The 18,206-nt window shown below is 45.6% G+C and overlaps 1 protein-coding gene across 2 annotated transcripts in view; it reads left to right on the forward strand.

The window, feature by feature from the left end:
* The first annotated feature begins 771 nt into the window (after positions 1-771).
* The window catches only part of LOC124615294 (28S ribosomal protein S18b, mitochondrial), a 53,328-nt gene continuing 35,893 nt past the window's right edge, over positions 772-18,206 (forward strand). Inside the window, exons 1-2 of one of the 2 annotated variants that reach the window (XM_047143079.1) lie at positions 772-917; positions 5,872-6,013. In XM_047143079.1, the coding sequence (XP_046999035.1) occupies positions 840-917; positions 5,872-6,013 (220 nt within the window). In that variant the 5' untranslated portion in view covers positions 772-839. The remainder of the gene's footprint in view (positions 918-5,871; positions 6,014-18,206) is intronic. The other variant, XM_047143080.1, reaches the window with a different exon arrangement.

Genomic DNA, 18,206 nt, shown 5'->3' on the forward strand with positions numbered 1-18,206 from the left:
GTCGGCGCCGGAGATGGTGACGGTGACGGTGACGGCGAAGGCGACGGTGGCAGTGGCGGCGGTGATGGTGAAGGTGACGGGGAGAGCTGGGCGTGGACAGTGGCCCGACAGGCCACCACCCGAGCCGGAGCTGCAGTGACAGGCAGGGGAAGTGGGGGGAAAGGATCAGAACGAGAGGAGCGAGAGGAAGGAGTGGGAGAGGGGGCGACAAAGATGGAGGGTGAAGGGAGAGTGAGGAGAGGCGGGATGGAAGAAGGGGGGGGTGGGACTGGGCACACCAAGTTATAGTGGTGGAGGCGGCGGAAGGGGAAGTATAAACTATGGCGGTGGTGGTAGTAGTGACGGTGGTGGTGGGGGCGGACATGACGGTAGAGAGAAGCAATAACGAATAGAACGAAGAGGAAAGGACAGAAACTGGGGACAGACAAAGACGGATGAAGACGAAGACGGCCGTAGACCAGGGTCAGGACGGCGGCGACCAGGCGGCACCGGCGGCGAGCCCCGGCAGGCGGCGACCAAGCGGCGGCGGCGGCGGCGACGGCAAGCAGACGACACGGCAGGGAAACGGCGGGGATCTTCCACGTCGGAGGTGCACCCTGAGAGTAGCCCAGGCAGTGAAACTCTTCGATGAAGAAGAGAGGGAATCCAACCCTCGAATGACAGATCGTTGCGTGTGGAGGGGCCTTTATAGCACTTCATTTCTGTTCTCGCTGCGATTTATCGATAGATCGCCCACCCTGGTGACGTCGATCCATCGCTCGTATTTGTTGCAATTAGAGTAGATATATCTTTTCGCCGAAAGGTTTCCGTAGTTTGTTGGTGAAGTTCTTTGTCAAAAAATGTTTCTGAGTAGAGTTGTGAGTTATAGTGGTGTGTATGAGTCACTTCAGCTGTGTAAAAGAGGTGTATCTTTACAGGTAATTGATAGATGTCGTGTTTTTGTTAGTGAACGTGTTCCTAACGGTTAGTAAGTTACGTTGCAATAATGATTGCCGCCAATGTCAAAGAAGTGCATAGTGTTTGAATGAGGCCGAGTACTAGATTCTATATCTCCCGTGAAACAAAATGGATCTTTTTCACAGTTTTCCAGCGTTTGTTACTTCTTGACGAATTCCCGTTGTGTGACAGAGGTGTTTCAAAGAGCTACGTTTTTTTTTTCCATTCGACCTCTAGCGTTGGAACAACTCGGCGGTTTTCTTAGCTAAGCTGCCAAATCTGAGCTTGGCTCGGCCTCGAATAACCACGCAGTCGATGGGATACTAAACATAATCTTCCTTTCTTTATTATTTGGAATTGTGAGTTAGTTACAAGATGATATTTGCTTAATGCTTGACAAGAACTACTTTGGCAAGTTTCGTACTTATGTTTACATCAGCAACACGCCCTGAATTTAATGAATTGTCGACTTCACTCCATGATGTACTTAATGATGTGCTATGGTACCTCATACATCTACAAACGTTAGGAGTACGTAGCGCTAACAATATATTTTGTGTTTGTTTTGTTGTTTGGAATGAAGGATGTAATGACACTGATATCTAGTGTGGTCCAAGGTATAGGTTAGGTTGAAGGGTGACAATTTGATTCAGAGTTGGCAAAGTCAACAAACTTGAAATGTGAGCTGTGGTGAAGTGGAGTAGCTTGAGACCCTATTTAGATTGAAATGTGACAGTTTGATATTTTGTTGAAGTGGTAGCCTATAGAAGGCTTCAGTTATTCATTTTGCTTGAGTTAAATTTTCAGCCAGGGACGTTCTTTTGCTACAGTGTGATTGGCAAGGGGAACAGTTGGAATTTCAATAGTGTTCATCTCTCCATGCATACCACACAGATTAACATTTTATTTTCAGAATGGGGAGTTCCTCCAACTCTGTTGGGAATTAGAGACTTGATGGATGGCATTGTGGCTCCAACACTGAGAGAACAATTGAAATGTTTTTGTAATTCTTGACCCACTCAGTGCACTTGCCGTGTGTAAGTGCATCATTAGGATAGTTTTTGAAAATAGGGTTGATAGATTTGGTTTATGAATGATTGCAGAACATATGATCCAGGGAATTGCATATAATTAAAACATGGTATTCTAGTGACCTAGTTAAGGACGAGCTGAGCTCCATCAACTTCTAGGTGCACAATCTCATCTTCTCTTTGTGGAAGAGGAAGGTTAACACTTGGTTTCTGTATTACATGCTTGTGATATGTATGGAAACATGACACACACAACTCCAACCAAGAAAAAAACATTAATGAAGAAAGACACCCCCAGCCAAACTGCATGGGTTAGTCTGCTGTTGTGTCTGTCAAAGGGTACCCAGAGAATCATACTTGTCAAAGGGTACCCAGAGAATCATAAAGTTGTAACTTAGGTGATTTCTACAGTTTAGCTGTTTAATAACATATCCATCAATCTGAATTCGAAAAGTATTGCTGTTCTCGAATCATCTGTGTGCAGTTCAAATCGCTTTGCAAGCCTTTAAAGATATATTTGCAGATACAACTTCTCTAAATACTCATGTGAATGGTATACTTACAAAGTTTTTATGGTCACACTGCCTTGTTTAACTTGCTGCCACTGAGAAAAAGTTATGAAGTGCTACAGACATTCTTTCAGTGTTACAGATTGAGCAACAATAATAATTTGCCTGTTTTTGTGTGTGTGGTATGAGTTGCAGTTTCCATTCATTGAAAGGAGCTTACTAAGATTGCGATGCCACCCATTGCCTTTGACCCATGACGTCATAGAGATGGCAGACATACCTTTTTCAAGCTTACACAGTGGCAACCATGCCATCACACATTACACACATGAACACACGGTAATACAAAAAGTGTCTAATTGCAGAAGTAACATGAAGTTAACAGGACACTCTTTCGAATAGGGGGTTTTGGGCAGGGGCAAACTAAATATACAATGCTCCTAATAATGAAGGCATAACCATCATCATCGGGATTTCCTTCCAACGAGCCGGCTAGGAACTAGGTGAACAATATGCCTCCATTGGTTTCTGTTCTGGTATAGCTTTTCCCTCTCCACTACATCCTCTCCTCTTGAGATCTTCCTTAACTTGGTCTGTCCATATCTTTCTAGGTGATCCAACTAGTTTTCTTCCTGGTACCTCCATCCAAATACTGACATCGAGTTCGAGTCAGGTGTATTCACTTCACACGACCAAACCACTTCAATCACAAAGCACCCACCCTCTCCTCTGTAGTCAATGTCACATGCAGGTTTCTCCTTACACAATCATTCCTTACTCTCCCTAGTTTTTTGTAGAGCTGACCTAAGGAACTTCATTTCACATGCTTGTATTTGACTCTCTTATTGATGACACAGGCCTCTAGAATATACATCATGATTGGCAGGAGATACGTTTTATACATGGTCTGTTTGGCTCTTTGAGGGACTTCCTTGTACCAGATTAGATTTCATACTTGGTGGAAGAAGCTAGATCCTTTTCTTATTCTGTTTAAGACTTCTCGTTTGGAACTCCCATCGCGTGATATGATGCTACCCATATAATTGAAGCTTTTCACACATTCAACCTTCTCCCCCTCCCGTATGATGTTACAAGGTATGGGTGTCCTCCTAATCTTCATTGCCACTGTCATGTTTCTACTCACAGTTAACTTGAATTTTTTAAATTATGTGTTTCAGTAATCTAGTCTCCTCTGAACCTCCATTTCCGTATCTCCCCAAATGGCAATGTCATCAGCAAAAACAAAAGCATTGATTTCTTTCATGGTTCTGTCCACAAGTGTAATGAAGAGTAAAGGGGAGAGTGAACTGCCTTGTGTAACACCACATTTTGTCGTAAGCCATTTTGATTTTCTACCTCCTACTTGTACACTGCTCTCACAACCATCATACAGCATCTGGACTTTTTTAATTAATGAATCAGGAATATTATGTTTTCTCAAGCTTTCCCATATTTTATCCCTTGATACACTGTCATATGCTTTTTCCAAGTCCACAAATACTACTATCAAGTCCTTTCCTTTTTCCCAGTACTACTCCATTAACTGACGGACAGAGAAAATGAAATCTGTTGTTCCCCCTATTACTTCTGAACCCATGCTGTTGTTCCTCCAATTGGTGGTTTAGAATTTTCCCCATCTTTTTTTCTATGACCTTTTCCATTATCTTTAGGCAGTGTGATAACAGTGTGATGCCTCGGTAGTTGATGCATTTCTTTCTTCTGCCTTTCTTGAACAATGGTATTATAATTCCTTTTTTCCATTCATCCGGCACTTTTTCTTTCCGAATCACCCCCAGCACCCCGTGTAACCATTGTATTCCATGGATTCCGATGGCTTTTATCATAACCGCTATCAGCTCATCTACTCCAGCCGCCTTCCCACTTTTCACCTGTTTCAGAGAATTCTTAGTTTCTAACCATGAGACTGGATTCTGCTCCTCTGATTCAATGACTTCGATGTCACTTTCTTGTGCACCTCCCCCATTCAGTAAGATTTCAAAATAGTTCTTCATCTCTTCTCTGACACCTTCCATGTCCCTGATAATATCTCCATCCTCTGTTTCAATCGCTTTTATGTCTTCTCTATCATATCTTTTACTTTTCAATAACCCATATAGCCGTTTTTGGTTCCCTTTGCTATCCTGCTCTAGTTTCTGGGTGAATATTTCCCAACTCTTCTCCTTTCCTTCTTTCACAATCCTCTTTGCTTAGAGTTTCTTTTGCCAGTATTCCATCTCCAGTGTTGTCACCTTGTGTTCACCTTTTGGCACCAGCCCCTGCTTCTGATTTCTTTTTTCAAACTCCATGTTTTTCTTTGCCATATTACATTTTTTAAACTGCGTCTTTCACTCTATCATTGCACCAGTTGGTTTCTTTGTCTTTCAATTTACCCTTTGGTTTGCTACATGTCTGTGCAGCACTGTTTACTTTCGATGTTTTAAATAAATATAAATGAAAACATAACTTAAGCAAAAATCAAGGGGGAAAAACTGGTATTTGAAATTTCACTTGGCCTACACAACTCATAAAGTAAGTTCATGATAGCATGAACCCATATATATAGCTTCAAAAACTGGTACTGGAAATTTCTATTGCTTTTGTACCTCAACCAAAATCCTCACTACTGCAAAACCACACACAGCTTGACAAATCTGGTGTTGAAATCATTTCACTTGACCTTTGGAACTAAAACGAGGTCCACAGTATGAAGACACTAAAACTCACTTGTGTGGACCTACATAATATTGAAAACCTAACCTTGTCAGTATTAGTAAAACAAATTCTGCCATACCTACCAATCACAATCCAACGTACTGACCTATTGACAAGCAATAGCAAATATAATGTAGTCAACACAGTCTGTTGAATGGCCAACATAAAATTCTCGAACCAATTCCTCCGGATAGAATGCCAGAACAGCTGTAAGAATTTAGTTGTGGTCAACGCATCATCTCTCATTGTGGCTTGCTGCGACCTATTCATGAACCTTGTTGCCATATCCATAAATACCAAAAAAGAAACGTAAACTATAAATATTCAATGGTAAACAACATACTGCACTAATAGTTTGAAACCCAAAAACTAATTCTGTTCCCAAAACTGCCTCATCTAAATAATTCACAAATTTCCATAACACTTCCATTATTCTTACAAACGGTATTGCTGCAGCCCAGTGAATCACTCAAATAATTTAAAAACATAAACATCCCGCACTTAGTGACATTGCATCCTGTACAAACTTGGAACCACTTTGAATACACCATGTCACATAAAACAATTACGTCACAGGTCAAAGGTGGTTGGTGCTGTGAGCTTCACTTGACCTATTGAAAGTTTTAAGGCAATATGCTGTTAAATTTGTAAAACACCTCTGTAATGTCATTCTTGTGTTCTAGGGAGCCTTTAGGCAGAAACTTTCTTCCGGAGAAAGTGCTGAAGAAATAACAAATGACATAGTTACAGAACAGAAGCATGCTTCAAAAGACAGGACAAGAGAAATTCCTGTTGAAACAAGCATAAAGTACATAGAAAGCAAAGGTAAATAATAATGTAGACTACTGTTTCTTACCACTGGAGCTCTTTATCAATAATTCTTAGATTGGAAAGACCTGCCCATGTATTGCATGGCACTCTGTACAGAAACTTAAGTTTATTTTCTTTTCTCTCTGAGTGAATCTGTTCTGTTGGAAACTCATAGTGTGAGCTATCAGGATTGCTCGCTATAACATAATGTAACCTCTTGCCACCACCACTTTCTAGTTATATATTACTTATACTCAAGATGTACTTCAGGGGCTTAATTAATAACATGCACTTCCTCCTCAGGTGTTATATTGTTCAAAATACATGCATGCTCTTCGTTTTTATTTTGCTGTAAAACTGACAGTTTTCTGCAGCACTATGATAATATTTACAAAATATGATGGTATCCCTCTTCAGTGAATATCAAATTCTAACAAATACGGCGTACGGCTATGGGCACCTGCATGGCACCATCCTATGCTAACCTATTCATGGGCCATCTAGAGGAATCCTCCCTAAAAACTCAATCCTAAACCCCTTATCTGGTTAAGATTCATTGATGACATCTTTGCTATCTGGATTGAAGGTGAGGGCACCTTATTCACATTCCTCCACAACCTCAACAACTTCTCCCCCATTTGCTTCACCTGGTCCTACTCAACCCAACAAGCCACCTACCTAGATGCTGACCTTCACCTGGGAGATGGCTATATCAGTACCTCCGTCCATATCAAACCTACTAGCCACCAGCAATACCTCCACTTCGACAGCTGCCACCCATTCCATACTAAGAAGTCCCTTCTGTACAGCCTAGCTACTCGTGGTCGTCGCATCTGCAGTGACCCTTTCAAGATATACTGAGGGTCTCACTGAACCCTTCACTGACCGTAATTATCCTCCCATCTTGTACAAAAACAAATCTCCCATGCCTTGTCTTTCCAGTCTCCCACTACCTCCCAACGTCCCACAGTCCGGCCACAGAGGAGCATTCCCCTCGTAACTCAGTACCATCCGGGACTGGAGAAACTGAATTACATTCTCCGCCAGGGTTTCGATTACCTCTCGTCGTGTCCTGAAATGAGAAATGTCCTGCCCACTATCCTTCCCACCCCTCCTACCCTAGTTTTCCACCGTCCACCCAACCTACACAATATACTTGTCCATCCTTACACAATCCCAGCTCCCGACCCCTTACCTCATGGCTCATTCCCCCGTAATAGGCCTAGATGCAAGACCCGTCCCATACATCCTCCCACCACTACCTACTCCAGTCCAGTCACAAACATCACCTATCTCATCAAAGGGAGGGCTACCTGTGAAACCAGTCATGTGATCTACAAGCTAAGGTGCAACCTCTGTGCTGCATTCTATGTAGGCATGACAACCAACAAGCTGTTTGTCTGCATGAACGGCCACTGCCAAACTGTGGCCAAGAAACAAGTGGACCACCCTGTTGCTGAAAATGCCAAACATGATATCCCTCATCTCAATGACTGCTTAACAGCCTGTGCCATATGGATCCGTCCCACCAACACCAACTTTTCTGAATTGTGCAGGTGAGAACTTTCCCTGCAATACATCCTACATTCCCGTAACCCTCCTGGCCTCAACCTTTGCTAGTCACTGTCCTCACCCATCCAGCCCCCTCCCTGTTCCCATTCCAGCACTACACAGCCGTCATTTCACCACCACACCCAGTCTTTTAATTTCTTTTTATTTCTCTCCTTTCCGCTACTTACCCCTCCCTTCTCCGCACCTTCTCTCCTGCCCTCCATGTAAACTGCAACACTTTGCTATCCGCCACTCCCACCATACTATCCCTCCCCGCCCCAGCCTCCTCCTTATCTCCACACAGTCGGCACTTCCATCATGCGCTGGTGCTGCTGTTCGCAGTGTGGTCTCAGCTCTCTGAGACTGCAGACGTGTGCAAATTTTGTTAGTTAGTTTTAGTTAGTTAGTTTGTTTGTTTGTGTCTACTGCTGACAAAGGCCTCAATGGCCGAAAGCTTTGCGTGAATCTTTTTATTGTGCTTATCGCGACTCAGCTTTTCCTAAAATGATGATTTTACGTAAATAGGGATTTAATTTGCTGAAGTGGCCCAGAATCAGAACTGATAATTTTTTTGGTCCTGTAAATACACAGAACAGAATATTTTGTTCATGTTTCAGTATTTTTCATACAGTTGGCTTCATTAAAGTTTACAGTGGATCAAGCTTTATAAAATAATCAATTACATATTCAGAAAAAACTACTGCAGCTTGTTTTATAATTAAAAGATTTTTCTTTATCACCTAGGAGAAACATATGTTATGATGATTAGTTTCTAGGAATTTGTTAGCTGAATATAATTCAATGTGCTTTAGGCAAGTTTAAAATTCATTCTTATATTTATTTAGTGGTACTGTATGAGCTGAGTATGGTAACTTATTGAAATATTTTATGCTCATGTATTTATAGTTATTATAGACTATAGCCAGTCTTTAGGGAGACAAATCCATCAAGTGACTATCTCTGGTATTGTGTACACGCACATCACAATTTTTCCAGATTTTCCGTAGTGTATGTTAATGCTAGGTGCTGTCATTATACCAAGACATTTAAAATTGTTTCTGTAGGACACTCTGTGGTAAGCCTTCTAAACATCAGATTGTTTTCTTCCGTTCTCTGAAAATATGTTTAGCTCCTGGGGAACTGTTCCAGACCAATATTCTATACTGCTGATGGGAATGGAAGTAAACAAAATATGAGTGGAGCAACAAAGGTTTTCTCACACTTCCCCTTAATTTATACAGTAAAAGAAAGTTTGCTGCACACGTAATTCGTGTGTTCTTCCCAAGAGCCTTTTTGGTCTATGAACAGTCCAAGTAATTTTACTGTTTAATTTTAATTGTTGGTTCCCTTTAGATTAAAAATTATTTCTTCTATTTTTGTTTGGTTTATGCACAGCCGATTGGCCTGACACCAGTGATCAGTCATTTGCATCATTTCTCTGTTAGCTAATACACTTTGTAAATTCTTGCCTGTGGTTATTAATGTCATGTCATCAGCATATAATATAGTCTTATGTGGTATCTAGTGCAAAAGCTATTAAAATAGACAATAAACTCTATAGTCACAAATTCATCATATGTTGGGAACTAAAATACAGAAAATTCTGAATGGAATTGATAGTGTTGATGAACTAAAACACAACTTCGTTTTCCAGGTGAAGGGTTGATTGAAACCCTTCCTGAAACTGAGGGAAGAATGATATCAACATTGGCTCATGGGTAGTATAAACTCTTATCGTGCCAGAACAGAGGATTTGGAACATTTATGCTTGTCCTTTTTTCATTCATCACATAGATGAATGCCATCAAGAAGGAGAACTCACAATGTGGAATGAGTCAAGTTATACATTAACATAAGGAAAAAAAACTCCTAGAAAATTACCCTCGGGCTCAGCATTTATTTGCTGACTACGGGCTTGGCGACCCTAGAGTCGCTCAGCTGGGGACTGGTAAGCACTGCCAATCCTCTTCCACCATAAGTTCTGAGTGTACTTCAGTGACCACTGTGTGTCACAGGGGCAGGGGATCTTGGCTTGACCATCCAGATCAGAAGGATGGTAAAAACCTCTATAAAAACCCCTCAACCTCAAGGTGTGCTGGATGCCAATGAGATGCGTGGCTGTTGAGGTGGAACAATTGTTAGTGGGCAACCTATGAGGAAATGGCTGAACCTCAGTTGTGGAAGGCTTATCTAGGCACACAGGACCCTTGTCTATAGGACTTCTCCCTAGCTCCTCATAGGATCAAGATGGAACCCTCGAAATTCACTCCTCCTCTTTCCAGCAGGAAGGGTTAGCTGCTGGTAGGTACTAACACCCAATCAAGAGGGCCTTTGTAGCCAGTCCTCCAGACTTGAGGATTACACAGTCTTTAACAGACTTGTGGATTGCACATTGTCTTCCAGACACTAGTAACAGACCACATTCTGGTGGCCAGAATCCGTTTCTTATAGTTAAATGGAAATAGGGCATCTTTGAGAAAGTTTCATCTTGCACTTGCGAAATGGGATCCTTTTGGTAGAAATGTCTTAATTCTCAAAGTGTGAAGGACATGAAGAAAGTTCAAAGCTTTGGGGGGTATGCAGTAGAAAGTGAACTGCACAACACCTTGAACTATAGCTAAAGTGTTGTGACATGGAGGGATCTGGTTGACATTTTCTGAGAAGAACTGAAAGCTGAATGGTCCCAGGAAGGCAATGTTAGTGTGCAAAACAGTGGATGGTGATCTAGTGAAATTGGACTTGTTTATAGTGACTATCAACAGCAAAAAACTTCCAGAGCACGTTAAGGAAGGTTTCTGTCACCTCAGCGTGCAGCCTTATGTCCCCAACTCATAGTGCTGTTTTACATGCCAGTGCTTTTAGCACACCACATCAGGTTGTAAAGGAGAAGCCACGTGGCAAATGTGGTAAGGCTGCCTATAAAGCAGTTGGTTGTTCGTCTCCCGTGAATTGTGTAAACAGCTCTGGGGCCCAGCCTGTCTGGAACAGGAGAGGCAGTGTCTTCCATGAATAAAACAAGATAGAGGAGAGTAAAACAACTAAATGTGTCTCACATGGTGAGGCCACAAGATCTGTAAGGCCATGCAGCCCCCCTACAGTCCTACCTTCGTTGCATCTCTTCTCAAACAGCCAGTTCAGAAGACTGAAGCTGCTACACAACCTGAGATTGCCCCCCCACGGGATCCACAACTCTTTTGTGGATACGTGCGTAGCGAGCACGGGGCCCCGAGCTAATGTGGCCTTCCTTCCTTTCCGGGCTGCATACCTTCCCTTTCCGCATCCTTCCCCATCCCCTGTCTTCACCCCCCCCCCCCCCCCCCTCACCTCTTGCTCTTTCCTTCACTTTCTCCCCCTCTGGGAGTATGGTTTGCGCCTACGTCCGGAGACGGACGCTTGTAAATGTACCGCATTCTTCTTCTTCCTTGCTTGTATGTCTTCTTCCTTCCTTTGTCCATCTCCTTTCCTTACCTCTTCTCTTTACCCTTTTCTCCGCTGCGGCGTTTGAGACCCCCTCTTCTTTCCTTTCCCTTTCTCTTTCTTCCTCCCTGTGCGTGTCTGAAGGCCGACCCACGCACTTCCATGCGTAGCCGGTGACGGGGTAACGCGTAATTCCCCGCCCCGGGTAGACAGGTAGGACACGTACGTACCCCCTGGTAAAGGCCAGGCCCAGGGAGGGGTGATTACCCGAGCTGATACCTTCCGAAAGTGCCGATTGGTCCCTCCGTCCGTATGTCGGGAGGTGTGACCTGAGGTGTGAACAATCACCTAAGGCGGGTGTGCCCTCGGTGAGGGCCCCCACAAGGGAGGAGCGCGCCATCGGAGACGCCGGTAATCATGGGGGATTCTTCCGCAATGGTTTCCTCACCTTCCACTATGTCTGCTCACAAACGTAAGTTCACTGAGTCTCAGCCACAGACGGTTCTTCCATCGTTGCCACAGTTCCTTGTTGTTTCTCGGTCTGACGAAGGTCACGACTTTTCCACGGTCAACCCTTTCATTATTCAGAAAGGTGTCGACGCAATTGCGGGTCCTGTAAAGTCTTGTTCCAGATTACGGAATGGTACCCTGTTGTTAGAAACACACAGTGCCCTCCAGGCTCAAAAATTGCTGCGTACTTCTCTGCTCCACACCTTCCCTGTCCGGGTGGAACCGCACCGTACCTTAAATTCCTCGCGTGGAGTCGTTTATACACGCTCCCTCGATGGATTGTCTGACGAAGAAATTCAGCACTACCTGTCTGACCAGGGCGTCACCGCTGTTCATCGGGTTATGAAAAGGGTTGACTCGAACATCATTCCAACCCGCACTGTCTTCTTGACTTTTGACAAAGTTCAACTCCCATCAAAAATCAAAGCAGGCTATGAGATAATTTCCGTTCGCCCTTATGTCCCAAACCCTACGCGTTGCTATCGATGTCAGCGGTTTAATCACACCAGCCAGTCCTGTTCCAATCCGGCCAAATGTGTTACGTGTGGCAGGGATGCCCATGAGGGTGCTTGTCCACCTCCATCCCCTCGCTGCATCAACTGTATGGGTGACCACGCTGCTTCCTCTCGAGATTGCCCTGTTTTTAAGGACGAAAAGCTGATCCAGGAAATAAGAGTGAAGGAAAAGGTGTCGACCTTTGCTGCTCGAAAGTTACTCGCCAGTCGACAGCCCACCGTGCCTCAGAAAGGAAAATACAGCGCTGTCCTTGCTTCTTCTCGGCCAACAAAGGAGGCGGCCACGCAGACTTGCGACCTCACATTTAGTACCACGGTCGTCAGATCGGCCAGCGCAAAGATCGCCCGTTCAACCTCACCTCTTTCGCCTGCCCACTCTATGGCTCACCCTTCGTCGGGTTCTGCTAAATCTCGAGCCCAAAAGTCAGACGCCAAGTCTACAAAAAAAGAGCATTCTCGTGAAGAGTTTTTACGTACTGCAACTTCACAACCATCGGTTCCTCCTTCATCTAAACATACCTCCAAGAAGGCTACGAAGAAACACAGTTCCTCTCCTTCTCCGCCAAGGCGTGTCCCATCTACAGCACCACCTGGCGGAAATCGCCCTCGGCCATCTTCTGTGTCGCCGAGGCGCACTGTTGGTGGCCGGTCAACTGGCCGATCGTTGGTGGCAGGAGCTGCTCCTGACCAACCTATGGATCAGGATCTTCTGCCTTCGACTGAATGCCATTCCATGCTGTCGGTCGCAAGCTCTGAGCAGTCGTTGAGTTGACAGCACCCTTGGTGCCGTTCCTCCATTTTCTGTTCACCCTATGTCCATTATCCACTGGAATATCCGCGGCATTCGCGCCAATCGGGAGGAATTGTCGATCCTCTTACGATCCTACTCGCCGGTCATCTTCTGTCTTCAGGAAACAAAGCTGCGTCCCCATGACCGCTTTGTTCTCCCTCATTTTCAGTCCGTCCGATATGACCTCCCCTCAGTTGAAGGCACTCCAGCCCATGGAGGACTCATGATTCTGCTCCATGATACTCTCCATTATCACCCAATCCCCTTAAACACTTCCTTCCAAGCTGTCGCCGTCCGTCTTTCCCTTTCTGGATACACGTTCTCTCTTTGTACGGTATACATTCCATCGTCTACACCAATGGCACGAGCTGATCTCCTTCATCTTCTTGATCAGCTTCCACCCCCCTATTTGCTGGTTGGGGACTTCAATGCCCACCACCCGCTTTGGGGATCTCCACATCCTTGTCCACGTGGCTCACTATTGCTAGACGTCTTCCACCAAGCGGATCTAGTCTGCCTCAACACTGGGGTCCCTACATTTTTGTCTGCCTCCACGGCAAATTTATCCCATTTGGACCTTGCGGTCGGTACTGTTCCGCTAGCTCGGCGCTTCGAATGGTTCGCCCTTGATGATACACACTCGAGTGACCACTTTCCATGTGTTCTTCGACTGCAGCCTCAACTGCCATATATGCGCTCGCGACGCTGGAAGTTTGCCCAAGCCGATTGGACACTTTTTTCGTCTCTAGCGACATTCGATGACCGTCGCTTTCCCAGCGTCGACGATGAGGTCACACATTTTACCGACGTTATTCTCACAGCTGCGGAACGTTCAATACCACGCACCTCCGAATTGCCCCGGCGCCCTCCAGTTCCTTGGTGGAACGAGGCCTGCCGTGACGCAATACGTGAGCGGCGACGTGCTCTTCGCATTTTCCGTCACCATCCAACTTTGGCCAACTGTATCCGATATAAGCAGCTCCGTGCGCGATGCCGTCGCGTCATCCGCGATAGCAAGAAGGCAAGCTGGAAATTCTTTACTAGCTCATTTAACAACTTCACTCCCTCCTCGGAAGTTTGGAGTCGGCTTCGACGGTTCTCAGGCGCGCCTAGTTTCTCCCCGGTCTCTGGGCTCACTGTCGCGCATGATACCTTAGTGGACCCCGTCGCAATTTCTAACTCATTGGGTCAGCACTTTGCTGAGATTTCGAGCTCTTCAAATTACCCGCCAGCGTTTCTCCCGAAGAAACGTGCAGCAGAAGTGCGGCATCTTGCTTTCTCCTCTCCAAATCGCGAAAGCTACAATACTGTTTTCTCCATGCGCGAACTCCAACATGCACTCTCTACTTCTCGCTCCTCCGCCCCAGGACCGGATGGTATCCATGTCCAAATGTTGCTGCATTTATCAACCCATAGCCTGCGTCACCTCCTTCGCCTTTATAATCGAATTTGGACCGACAGTACCTTTCCCAGGCGATGGCGGGAAGCTATTGTCGTTCCCGTTCCGAAACCTGGAAAGGACAAACATCTCCCCTCTAGCTATCGCCCCATTTCTCTCACGAGTAGTGTCTGTAAGGTTTTGGAGCGTATGGTGAATTACCGTTTAGCTTGGTGGCTGGAGTCCCGCAGTCTTTTAACACCAGCCCAATGCGGATTCCGAAAGCATCGTTCTGCTGTTGACCATCTTGTTGCTCTCTCCACTTATATCATGAACAATTTTCTCCGGAAACGCCAAACGGTAGCAATATTTTTTGATCTGGAGAGAGCGTACGATACCTGTTGGAGGACAGGCATCCTCCGCACACTGTTCTCTTGGGGCTTTCGAGGCCGGCTGCCCCTTTTTCTTCGCGAATTTATGGCAGAGCGCACATTTAGGGTGCGGGTGAACACTACTCTCTCCCGTACTTTCTCCCAAGAAAACGGGGTACCCCAGGGCTCCGTGCTGAGTGTTGTACTGTTTGCCATCGCCATTAATCCAATTATGGATTGTCTCCTTCCTGATGTCTCGGGCTCCCTCTTTGTGGACGATTTTGCGATCTACTACAGTTCTCAAAGGACCAGCCTTCTTGAAAGACGTCTTCAAGGATGTCTCGATCGCCTCTACTCGTGGAGCATCGAAACCGGCTTCCGTTTCTCACCCAGTAAGACCGTTTGTGTTAATTTTTGGCGACGTAAGGAGTTTCTTCCGCCCTCCTTACATCTAGGTCCTGTCAACCTTCCGTTTTCCGACGTCGCTAAATTCTTGGGTCTTATGTTTGACAGAAAACTGTGCTGGTCCTCCCACGTTTCCTATCTTTCGGCTCGCTGTCTGCGTTCCCTTAACACCCTCCGTGTCCTGAATGGTACCTCTTGGGGAGCGGACCGGGTGGTCCTTCTCCGCCTCTATCGCGCCTTAGTGCGCTCGAAATTGGATTATGGAAGCATAGTCTACTCCTCTGCTCGGCCGTCTATTCTTCGGCGTCTCGACTCTATCCACCACCGTGGATTACGTTTAGTGTCTGGAGCTTTTTACACCAGCCCTGTGGAAAGCCTTTATGCTGAGACTGCTGAACCTCCGCTGTCCAATCGGCGGGCAGTCCTTCTGAGTCGTTATGCTAGCCATCTGTCTTCCATGCCTGCTAATCCAGCCCATAACCTTTTTTTCGACGCCTCCTTTGATGTCGGGTATGCAGGCCGCTCCTCCTCCCTACTACCCCCGGGAGTCCGCTTCCGTCAACTGCTCCATTCTCTTTCCTTCCGCTTTCCTAAAACCTTCTTGACAACTTGGGGTACAGCACCGCCTTGGCACCGTCCCCGGATCGACTTGCTCAGAGACCTATGTCAATTTCCCAAAGATGGTACCCCTACACTTGTTTACCGTCGGGCATTTGCTGCTCTATGTGCACAAATGACGGAAGCCACATTTATTTACACCGATGGCTCGAAAACATCGTTAGGTGTAGGGAGTGCCTATATTGTTGGCGACACCCCAAATCACTTTCGGCTTCCCGACCAGTGTTCGGTTTATACTGCAGAGCTTTACGCTGTTCTCCAGGCTGTCCACTACATCCGCCGCCATCAGCGGCTACAGTACGTAATCTGCTCAGATTCTCTCAGCTCTCTCCTAAGTCTCCAAGCTCTTTACCCTGTGCACCCTCTGGTCCACCGGATTCAGGACTGTCTGCGCTTGCTCCACCTGGGGGGCGTCTCAGTGGCGTTCCTCTGGCTCCCGGGACACGCTGGTATCTGTGGAAATGAGGCGGCCGATATAGCGGCCAAGGCTGCAGTCTCTCTTCCTCGGCCAGCTCTTCAGTCTCTTCCGTTTACCGATCTACGGAGCGGTTTATGTCGCCAAGTTACTCATTTATGGCATGCGCATTGGTCAACACTTCCCCACAATAAATTGCGGGAAGTGAAAGCCGTTCCTTGCGCTTGGACCTCTTCCTCCCGAACGCGTCGTCGGGAGGAGGTAATTTTAGCTCGACTCCGGATAGGGCACTGTCTTTTTAGTCATCGACATCTTTTAAGCGGTGATCCTCCCCCACTCTGTCCCCACTGCTCTCAGCTGTGGACGGTCAGACACCTTTTAATTGAATGCCCCTATTTTAATCCGTTACGCTCCCGTCTACAGCTATCGCCTGATCTATCGTCGATTTTAGCAGATGACACGCGCTCAGCTGACCGCGTTCTACAGTTTATTAGTGACAGTGAAATGACGTCAGTCATTTGAAGTTTTTTTTTTTTTTGTGGACAACCAACCCCTTTCTATAGTGGACTTTTAAGCATTCCTTCTGCCTTTAGTTTCTCCAATTTTCTGACTATGTTTCCATTGCTGCTGATTTTAAATTTCGTTTTTTTTCCTGTTTTCTACGTCACGGGCTGGGCGCTAATGACCATAGAAGTTTTGCGCCCTAAAACCACAAACAAAAAAAAAAAAAAAAAAAAAAAACCTGAGATTGCTAGTGTTAGCACTATTACCTGCATTTGTCAATCGATTTGTGCTGCTACAGCCTGTGCTTAGCACTAGTACCTGTGTTTGTCAATGCATTTCTGCTGCAGCAGTTATTTCACAGCCTGTGCCTCTACCCAGAACATTAGACAAGGCTTTGATTACCACTGTTGTGGAGCTCCCTGTGCCTCCAGAGGTTCAGAGTGGTCTGCTGTCCAGTGCTGCCAGTACAACCTCCATAGCTGTGGCTCCAAAGTCTCTCCAGAAAATTGAAGCCCCAGTGAAAGAATCAGCTGCCAATGGCTACAGGAAGCAAGCAATCTGATTTGTCAACATCACTCTGACCTCTCTCATAACTCATCTACAGAGCCAGTGGACCTTGATGTTAGCCGGAAACACATCTGGTCACACCACGGAACCTACACCCACTAAAGGCTACCCTCCAAGATGGAAAGACAGGGTGAAAGTGCAACCCCCATGATAGATGGCTCCCATATTACAATGGAACATTAATGGGTTCAGGGGACATGTGGAGAAATGGAAACTACATAGATATTTAAATTGTGTGCCAGACTGAGACTTGAACACAGGACCTCTGAATTTTGCACGCAAGTGCTCTATCGACTGAGCTACCCAAGCGTGACTCATGACCCCCTAGCCCTGCAAGTTTTACAGGAGAACTTCTGTGAAGTGAAGTGTGGAAGGTAGGAGATGAGGTATTGGCAGAAGTACAACTGTGAGGGTGGATCATGAGGTTGTGCTTGGTTGGTTGGTTGGTTTGGTGAGTGAAAGAACTAAACTGCTGGGTTATCGGTTCCAGTTGTGCATGGGTTGCTCAATCAGTAGACTACTTACTTGTGAAAGGCAGTGGTCCCAAGTCAAAGTCTCAGTCCAGCATAGTTTTAATCTGCCAGAAAGTTTCAAACGACAACATGTTTATGTTTAGGCATTTTATAATGCTAGTTTACTTTACACAGCAATTCAGCATTGGTATGTGGAGGGGGGGGGGAGGGGAAGAACGTAGTGGAGCAAGGGTAGCATGGACAAGCGGATAACAGTTCGGTTAAGTGGTCGTTCAGTTGACCGTATATTCAGTCACCACTTTACTGGAGCTAACATAGTCTCAATACAGGGAATATTTGGAATAGATCAAAGGTTTATCAGAATCAAAGGAAACAGAAGTGAAAGTTTTATTCTTAGAAAGCACATAGGAAACGTCTTCCAGTGATGTAGAGTTAGATACAGCTTTGAGGACAATGCTTCAGATTTACAACTGAAGAAGACACTGAATGCATGTTCTGTTGTGGTAGTTGGTATGGGGACTAAGAGAGAAGCGGACACTAGTGCATGGGAAGCTGTCCTTGGGCTGTTTTCAGTAGTTGCAGGGGCAACAGTCTGGATGATAGACTGATGATGTGGTCTCGTAACACTAACCAAAACGGCCTTGCTGTGTTGGTACTGCGAACGGCTGAAAGCAAGGGGAAACTACAGCTGTAA

The sequence above is a fragment of the Schistocerca americana genome, chromosome 5 (assembly GCF_021461395.2).
Source record: "Schistocerca americana isolate TAMUIC-IGC-003095 chromosome 5, iqSchAmer2.1, whole genome shotgun sequence".
NCBI lineage: Eukaryota > Metazoa > Arthropoda > Insecta > Orthoptera > Acrididae > Schistocerca > Schistocerca americana.